Here is a 9,684-nt window from a genome sequence, read left to right as displayed (position 1 = left end):
TCCGTGTGACAACATTGCACCATGCAATGACATTCACTGAGCATCACCAAGTGAAAGCCATGCACACACGATGCTCTTTTTCCACTGCCTCCAGCCTTTTACCCTGGACAGTGAGCAGAGATGCAGTGTATGTATCACTCCAGGGATCATTAAGAAATCGGGCCAAACTGGGATTCTGTGCATTCAGCTCTGACTACACCAAGCAGTCAGCACCTTAATAACTGAGCAGAAAGTCATTAGCAGTGTTTTGATTGTTAGCTCTGTGCCATTAGTAAGTTCGGAGCAAACGTGGGTAGGGGTTGGGGGAGGTGGAGAGGAGACAAGGGGACATGACCATTTGTATTTATGTAGCACCTTACATGACCCTAAAATGTCAAAAAAAACCACCCTAGAGTTAATGAAGTACCTTCCTGTGTAGACAATGTTGTAATATAGGAAATGTGGGAGCCAAATTGCACATAGCATAGCTCCTGCTATAAACTGGGTGACCAAAGTAATAATTGCATAAATATCACAGTCTGAGAGGTGAGGACTGGACACCATTCTAAAGTCCAGAACTAGAGGGCATAGGTTTCGGGTGAGAGGGGAAAGATATAAAAGAGACCTATGGGGCAACTTTTTCACACAGAGGATGGTACGTGTATGGAATGAGTTGCCAGAGGATGTGGTGGAGGCTGGTACAATTGCAATATTTAAGAGGCATTTGGATGGGTATATGAATAGGAAGGGTTTAGAGGGATATGGGCCGGGTGCTGGCAGGTGGGACTAGATTGGGTTGGGATATCTGCTCAGCATGGACGGGTTGGACCGAAGGGTCTGTTTCCATGCTGTACATCTCTATGGCTCTATGACTCTAGTGAAGAGCATATTGTCAACATGTATGGAGACATGGCTGAGCAGGACTTTTCTAGAATCTTCTTCACTCAGGCTCCAGTTGTATGTGATCTGACATCGTGAATGAATGTAGTGTGGCTATTGGTATCATTGACAGTGAAATTGCTTTCATGTTAACAGCTGAGGAAACCACAGGAGGGAGCAGCTGAGGCCAGGGTTTAAAGGATTTACCTGAAAGTGCTCAGACAGTGCCTTTCACACAACCAACTCCAGCAGAGACCCTCAAACACAAGCTCCTGGCTCAGGGGCAAGTGCGGAACACTCAGTCCCAGTCAAGAGAGAGAAAACATTTTGGGGCGGTCATTCGTTCCATTGTTCCAAGTCTCTCACACATACACACACACACACACACACACAGACAGATGTAGGTTTGCTCGCTGAGCTGGAAAGTTCATTTTCATGCTTGCCTGTATGGGGTCTTTCAAGTTCATTAGCTGCTGTTTTAGTGTGTTGGTGGGTTTGTGGGCTACCATGATGCCAAGGGGTCTGAGTAGTCTAGCAGTCATTTCTGAGATGTCTTTGATGTAGGGGAGAGTGGCTCGGGTTTCTGGACGCGTTTTGCCTGCTTGTTTGGGTTTGTTGCTGAGAAATCGGCAGACTATGTCCATTGGGTACCCATTCATTTTTAATACACTGTATAGGTGATTTTCCTCTGCTCTGCACAGTTCCTCTGTGTTGCAGTGTGTGGTAGCTCGTTTGAAATAATGTTCTAGCGGGCAAACCTACATCCTGAACTTCGACCTGAACTACAAAGCTTCTCAAAACTCGCTGACACGGACAGATGCCCAAGCGTCTGCCACTTCCCTTCTGTTAGGAGAACCCTTTTGCTATAAATTCTGTGTACGATCTTATGCTCTACAGCCGTTTATGCTCCGAAAGCTAGTGCTTCCAAATAAACTTGTTGGACCATAACCTGGTGCTGTGTGTATTTTTAAATATAAATATTTTTATTGAGAAAAAGATTTTTGAGATTCTTTTTACAAAATTAGTACAAAATAGTGTATTCCACTTTACAATATAATAACAGTACCAATATAGAATTAAGAAAACTAACTACTAATCTATTCTATAGACTACCAAAACACAAAGTAAGGTTTCGTACATTAACAATAACCAGAAAAAAAGTTGTGTGATGTTTAAACTGAGGAGAACCCTGCAGACTGGGAAGCAGGGACAGACTAAAGCCTGGAGGGGTGGTGGGTGAGGGCTGGTGTGGGAGGTGCACAGAGCCGAGGGGTTGACAGTAACGCCCCTCCTTTTGGAAATGAAGCTGATATAAACCCGAGCCACCCGTGCGCTCTGCAAACCAGACAAAGCAAAGCAAAGCCAGACAATGCTCGGCCCCTTTCTGCTGACCCTCGCCTCCTCCCTCCTCCTGCAGGTCCGGGGGCAATCGTCGCCCAGCTTCTCCCGCAGCCTGAGGAGGGACGGCCGCTGCATTTACTCCTTCAGCGTGGCCGGGCCGCCCGAGGACGCTTGCTCGGAGCCCGGGGAGGCGCTGGAGGCGGTGAGGGAGCTGCGGAGTGACCGGGAGAGCCAGCGGCGAGAGCTGGCCGAGCTCGGCGACCGCCTGCGCCTCCTGGAGGGCTGGGTGGCCCGCTCCCTGGGCCAGCACCAGCACCAGGAGCAGGAGCAGGAGCAGGACCGGGGGAACAGCCTGCACTTACTGCGGAGGCTGCAGGAGCTGGAGCAGGAGAACAAGCAGCTCCGAGCCGCTCAGTGCCCGCACTCTGGCCGGGGCTCACAGCAAGGTCGGGGTGAGCACGCCGGGCCATGGCTTTACACTGGGCTCAGGGATGTGCAAAAAGGGACTCCAACTCCTTCCTCCCTGCCCACCCACAGGCTGGCTCCTCAGAACAAAACCTACAGCCTCGGCACTGAGCCCCCACCAGGGCAGCCCTTAAACTGGGCACTGGAGGAGAGAGAGAGAGAGAGCACTCAGTACCTCTTCAACCCTGGGTATTGTGACTCCAGAATTAATATCTCCCCTCCTTGATCCGAGATCAGACTCCAGGATCACCCTCCCCCCCCCCCCCCTCTCTGACCCGAGATCAGACTCCAGGATCACCCTCTCCCCCCCCCCCCCCCCCTCTCTCTGACCCGGGATCAGAATCCAGGATCACCCTCTCTCTGACCCGGGATCAGACCATTTCTTGCCCTGAATCCCCAGTAATCGATCACACCAGTAACTTCACTCGGAACATCACCCGCTCCTTAATCTAACTGTTGCCACCTTCCATGGGTGTGATGGACAAAATACTGCCCGAATACTGGAAATGAGGAGTGACTGGCACCCCCGGGCAGGGATGGGGGAGGGTCTCGGGGGGTTGGAGAGCTCTGCATTTCGAGGAGGATTTTTTTTTGTTTTTTTTGAAACCTGCACTGATTAGTATTTGAAAGCTAAAAGCGGACGTTTATTTCCTCCGAGGTCGGTTTGATTTGTGCCCCTTTAATTTCAGTTTTTAAGAATCATGTGGAGGTGCTGGGTGTTGGACTGGGGTGGACAAAGTTAAAAATCGCGCAACACCAGGTTCTAGTCCAGCGGGTTTATCTAGAACTTGCTTTCGGAGCGCTGCTTCTTCATCAGGCAAGAGCGCTCCAAAAAACTAGTGCTTCCAAATCAATCTGTTGGACTATAGCCTGGTGCTGTGCGATTTTTAGTTTTAAGAATGACAGACAGGGACTGGGAGCGGGGAGAACGCCAGGCTCTGGTTAAAACGCGGTATGTGTTCTGTTCCAGGCAGAGAGAATCTGTCCAGCTTACCCTCTCGCCAGGGAACGCAGCCTGATGTACGTGGTAAGTCCCCCATTCCAAGGATTTCCTTTGGGAAGGAACTTTTTATTTGCAGTTATTTTGAAAGGGAAGATATAATCTAAAGCTTGCAACGTGACATTTAAGTTGCCACAACTTTCTTTTTGGAGACTTGCAAAGTCCGGAATAATGGTCTCTGTCTCTTCCCCACCCCTCCCCAGTGTCCAACTGGAGCTTCGAAAATCGTGGGTTCCAAGAGTTGAAGTCGGAGATCACGGAGGTCCCAGCCTCCAGGTTAATACAGGGGAGCGATCCCAGTGGCCGGGACACAGCGCCGCACAGTTCAGGTACCTTCAGATCAGGTCCGAGAGACAGGCAGGCGACCCCCACAGCTTGGTGGATGAAAGGGATGGACAGAGAGATAAAGAGTTAACAATTCGAGTCTAATACGACTTCGTCAAACGAGGGTCTCTCTCCAGCATTTCGCTGTGTCTCGTCTTTAATTAGCTTCCCAGCATCTGCGGAATGTTTCTTTCACCCTGCCAGGGATGAGATAGTTCTGGGGATCTCAAATCAAACAGCAGAAGCAGAGATAAAAATGAGATGAGAAAACTGCCGATGCTGGTAGCCAGACAGGAGACTGGAAGAACACAGCAAGCCAGGCAGCAGCAGGAGGTGGAGAAAGGGTCCTGAAGAACGATTATACCCGAAATGTTGACTTTCCACCCCCTGATGCTGCCTGGCTTGCTCTGTTCTTTCATACCAGTGGACAGTCAGGAGGCTGAAAATGCGCAATTTAGCCAAGTGACCGGCAGGTGGCGAAAGGGTACCATTTACTTATAGCATCTACAGCAATTTTAGATGTTTGTATTTTTAATGCGACAAAAAAGTTCCAGAGTGTGTTAACAAAACACGGACACTACCCCTCCAACGGAGATTGCACCAGGTATCTGTCAGCTTAGTGTTTGGGAGGGAGGTAGAGATGTGGAGAAGCAAATTACTGCAGATGCTGGAATCTGTGCTGAAGACAGCAGAATGCTGGAGGATCACAACGGGTCAGGCAGATTGGGGAGAGGCTTTACAGAGCTTTTAGATTGAGAACAACAGCCTGTTCAATTCGGCCTGTCAGTGTATAGGTTTAACTGAACGGAAAAGGTGTCAATACTTCCAATGTCAGCGCATTTCAGACGGACTCGTCTTGCAGCTTAGTGGGAAATGGTATGCAAAATGAGACGGATTTTAATTGAGGTACCAAAATACGACCTAAAGATGGGAAAGACACTCTTGACAAGCAACACGCACTGTGGGCGAGCTACATTCCGAGAGTTGATTTAGCTGAGAGTCAATTTGCTTAACTTATCCGAGCGACCGGCAGGTGGCGAAAGGTTACCATCGACTTTTTTTACATTTACACAGCGCAATAAAAAGTAGAGATCTGGTCAACCTTCGCGATGTCTTGTGCATCATAAGGTGAAGTCACATGGTATCGGGGTGAGCTAGCAAGCTGGATACAGAACTGGCTTAGTCACAAGAGACAGGGTAGCAGTGGAAGGATGCTTTGTGGAATGGAGGGCTGTGACTTGTGGTATCCCACAGGGAATAGTGTTTGGGACCTCTGCTGTTCCTGATCTACATAAATGATTTGCAAGGAACCGTTGCTGATCTAATTAATAAGTTTGCAAAGATTGGAGAAGAGTGGCAGATAGTGAGGAGGGTTCAGAGGATACAGCAGGATATATATCAGTTAGTTGAAACTTTATTGCTGGAACAGCACAGCAGGTCAGGCAGCATCCAGGGAACAGGAGATTCGACGTTTCGGGCACAGGCCTTTCTTCAGGAAAGGCATATATATCAGTTAGGCATGGTCAGAAAAATGGCAGATGGGGTTTAATCCAGACAAATGTGAGGTGATACATGTGAGGAAGATCAAGTACAGTTGGAAACCATACAGTGAATAACAGAAACCTTAGGAGTATTGCTATGTAGAAGGTTTGGGTGTGCAGGTCCACAGCTCACTGAAGGTAGTAAAAAGGCTTAAGGCTTGCCTTCATTAGAAGGGGTATGGAGTACAGTCAGTTCTGCTATTTTGCCATAGTTCTGTTCATGTGCAATCCAATGTTAAGAAAATTGGATAATAGCAGCAACATCATTAAAACTAATGGGGCCAGAATTGCATTATAATCAATATACACTTTAAAATTTCACGCTTTAGAAAGTGTCTCCAAATTGTCAATCTAGATGGTGAATTTGTGTTAACAGCACACATTATAGCAGAACGACCTATATAATAATAGGCATTATGCTGCAGCTTTACAGAACTTTAGTTAGGCCACACTTAGAATCTTGCGTAGAGTTATGGTCATCACACTACCACGAGGGTGTAGATACTTTGGAGGGGGTACAGAAAAGGTTTACCAGGATGTGGCCTGGTATGGGGGATTTTAGCTATGAAGAAAGGTTGGCTAGACTGGATTTGTTTTCACTGGAACTCAAGAGGTTGAGGGGGGTGACCAAGAAGAAGTTTAAAAGATTGTGAATGGCATGAATAGAGTGGAAAGTATGAGGCTTTTCCCCAGGATGGAGGGGTCAATTACTAAGGGACACAGGTACAAGGTGTGAGGTGGGAGGGGGCTTCGAGTTTAAGAGGTGAGAGAGGCAATATTTTCCACAAAGGGTAGTGAGTGCCTGGAACACGCTGCCAGAGGTGATGGTCGAAGCAGACAAATTAGCAGCATTCAAGCAGCACCTGGACAAATGCCAGAATAAGACAAGAATACAGATCCTGTAAGTGAAGACAATTTTAATATGAAAGGGCAAACTGTGCAAGCACAGACTTGGAGGGCTGAAGGGCCTGTTGCTATGCTGTATTGGTTCTTTGTTTTGTATAACAGACTCTTGTCACTCACCTATTAAAAAGTTATTAGTTATTAGAAGGCCAAACAAAAACTGTTAAAAATCCAGGTCAAATCAGGGACAATTTTAAATTCCTGATCTCTTTAGGTGACTGAAACTTTCCAGCTCATTTAGATCCTGATTTGTACTGATTCATATTATACCAGTGCTACACTTTGTACAATACAAAGTGTTCCAACTTGTGATTCATTATTCCTAAGTGACTAACAATAAATTCAAGGAATTTTATTTTTGTTTTGTGGTAACCTCTGCAGAAAGCCCTGTTTAAACTTTGGACAACTTTGCCATGCCAAATTACAAACTTTTGGCAAGGAATTGGCCATTCCACTGTGGTTTGTCAGATACATACCTCAATTCTATTTACACACCTTTGATCCATCCATATCCTTTAATACATCAACTCCATAAAAATCTGGTGATCTAACTTGGAAGCTTCAACTGAACCAAGACCCATAACTTTGAGAATTACATACTTCCATCATTGAGCTCAATGGCTCAACTGTAAATTATATCCCCTTGTTTTCGATTAGCCCACAATAGGGAAGGGCTTCTCCGCACACATACACTTTACAATTAGATGAAATGCACTCCTCAAATCAGGAGAACAATTCTCATGTTGAATTAGGTGATTTAGGAAAGTCATCTCTAATGTAGTTAAAAATGCAGAGCCTGAATGGACTTGTTTCTTCATCTTGCCCTAGCAGGTTGTGGAATGCTAGAATGGGTAGGAGATCCAGTTACATTCCAAAAAGCTGACACCATCTTGGGCAAGTATGGAGTTTGGATGAAAGATCCTGAGCCTATGCCACTTCACACCAGGGAAACTATCTGGAGAATGAACGCAGTTGGCACAGACGTTCGGTTGCTATACGAATACCGTGACCTGGATCAATTCATGAAGGGCCACCCCAGCAAAGTTTACATGTTACCAGAACCAGTGGAAAGCACAGGAAGTGTGATTTACAGGGGCTGCTTGTACTACCAGCAACGCAAATCAAGGACCTTACTGAGATATGAAATGAAAACTGAGACCATTTTAGTTCAAAGGGATTTACCAAATGCAGGTTTTCAAGGAATGTACCCATACTCCTGGGGTGGCTACACAGACATCGATTTTGCTGTAGATGAGATGGGGCTTTGGGTAACCTATAGTACCAACCAGGCTCAAGGAGCCATTGTAATTTCCAAATTGAATCCAAAAACCCTGCAAACCGAACAAACGTGGACAACAACTATACGCAGAAGATCAGTTGCTAATTCTTTCATGATCTGTGGAATTCTCTACACTCTAAACAGTTATTCCAATCGCCATGCCATAATCAATTTTGCCTACAACACTAACACAAACAGCAGCAAAGTGATGAATATCCCATTTGAGAACCGCTATCGATACAACTGCATGACTGATTACAACCCAGCAGAAAAGAAAATCCTAGCATGGGACAATTTCAACATGGTCATGTACGACATTAGGCTTTCCAAATTATGAAGACCCTCAAGAGTATCTTTGCAGAGGGAACTAATAACTTTTTAACAAGTGTATGTATAAATAATGGCTAGTTACAACACAAGCAATTTGAGCATTAATCTAGAGCACAGAAGACAAACTTGTGAACCATATATTAAACGATAAAAGTTTGAACATCTGTGATCAGATTATGCTAGATTTGATTAATTCTTGGAAATCTATAAAGTGATTGTTTGATTATGCATAAATAAAACACTCATTCTTGACTAGAGTCTCACTGCAAACCAACCTGAGTATATAACAAACTGAGAACAGGATATTTGTTTAAAATGCAGCTCAATTGCATCACTGTTAAAACTTGAGTAGGGAAAGATCTGAAAGAATCAATACTTGCTAAGAAAACTCAGTCCAATCAAGTTGTTTAATTTCTTTGTGAAAGCATGTATGAAATTGAAGACTTGACTTCTCAAAATGAAAAAAAAAGTGTTTTTTGAAGTTAACATCTTTTATAATCTTGTTTTAGCCATCTCCAGAGCAAAAAGAATTAAACTTAATAAACAATATTCCCAAAGCATTATAATAAACAATATTTTTCAAAAAATTAAACCTGTAGTATTTTGAAAAGATACAAGGAAAACCAAGGTAAGTAGGTGTATTGAGACAGAAAATTAAGATGCATTTACATTACGGTGTTTCAAGCTGGACTGGGTATTCTTGGATTGAGCTAGGAATTAATTTAATTGCCAAAGGAAAGACACATGTATAAAGTTTTAAAAGGCTGTATTTGTGTACCAAATGCATCATCATTTTCCAAGGACCAGCACTGGATTTTCTATTTACCTTTATAAAATTTAAAAAATAAAGTTGGTATAAACTTTTACACATGTTCCTTTTCTTTTACAAGTGACATTAATCAGCATTGTTTATGGATGCCTCAAACTTTGAGCATTATGGATGAAAATGAATTGAGTTTCAATATAAACTGTCAGAATTAGAAAACCTTACATTAATCTACATTAATCTCAAATGCATCTTGATTAGACTGCACTTAAGAGTCTGAGCACCATATTATAGAAACGTTGAGGCAGAGAGATGATTGCAAGGAAATCAAAAATGCATGGGCATACATAATTGGGAAAGAATGGACAGGTTCGGTTTCTCCTGAAAATACTAGTGAGTAATAAAGGTTTTCAAATAAAAGATTTTAATGGAGTGGATAGAGCGAGAGAATCTCTCTTGTGGGAAAGGACATAGTTAGAAGCCATCAATATTTATATATGACCAAGGAGTACAAAAGGCAGTTCAGAGGTAACAGTGGGTGGGTATGTGGAACTGATTGCTCTCGAGGGTTGAGGTGACTAGTTGATGTATTTTAAGGGGAAGCCAGATGAGTATCTGAGCCTCCAGTGAAGAATAAACACCAACACGGGCAGTTGGGCCAAATGACCTGTTATCATTGCTATGTATCCTTTGCTCAGTTGGCTGGACAGCTGACTGGCAATGCAGAACAACACCAACAGCAGAGGTTTAATTTCCCTACTGGCTTAGGTTGTCAGGAAAATCATGCCTATGCACCCTTGCCCCTCAATAAAGGAGTGGGGACTCGAGTCAAATTCAGCACCAGCTGTCTCTAATGAGAAAGTGAATGGTGACTTTA

General features: G+C 44.4%; 1 protein-coding gene across 5 annotated transcripts; it reads left to right on the top strand.

Moving 5' to 3' along the window:
* Positions 1-2,195: 2,195 nt before the first annotated feature.
* On the top strand, positions 2,196-8,907 carry myoc (myocilin). Of its 5 annotated transcripts, none has more exons than XM_043699873.2 (4): positions 2,196-2,645; positions 3,635-3,691; positions 3,868-3,993; positions 7,261-8,907. In XM_043699873.2, the coding sequence occupies exons 1-4, from the start codon at positions 2,228-2,230 to the stop codon at positions 8,046-8,048; spliced, it is 1,389 nt and encodes a 462-aa protein (XP_043555808.2). In that variant the 5' UTR covers positions 2,196-2,227; the 3' UTR covers positions 8,049-8,907. The 5 variants fall into 5 exon arrangements, with proteins under 5 accessions (XP_043555808.2, XP_043555806.2, XP_087847004.1 ...); XM_043699871.2 differs by having other exon boundaries at positions 2,196-2,651; XM_087990877.1 differs by having other exon boundaries at positions 2,197-2,645; positions 7,264-8,907.
* The last annotated feature ends 777 nt before the right edge of the window (positions 8,908-9,684 follow it).

Source organism: Chiloscyllium plagiosum, unplaced genomic scaffold (assembly GCF_037043375.1).
Source record: "Chiloscyllium plagiosum isolate Xiang-an unplaced genomic scaffold, Cpla_swu_hap1 HiC_scaffold_9, whole genome shotgun sequence".
NCBI lineage: Eukaryota > Metazoa > Chordata > Chondrichthyes > Orectolobiformes > Hemiscylliidae > Chiloscyllium > Chiloscyllium plagiosum.
The sequence above is the reverse complement of the archived record's forward strand: the minus strand, read 5'-3'. Positions and strand labels throughout refer to the sequence as shown.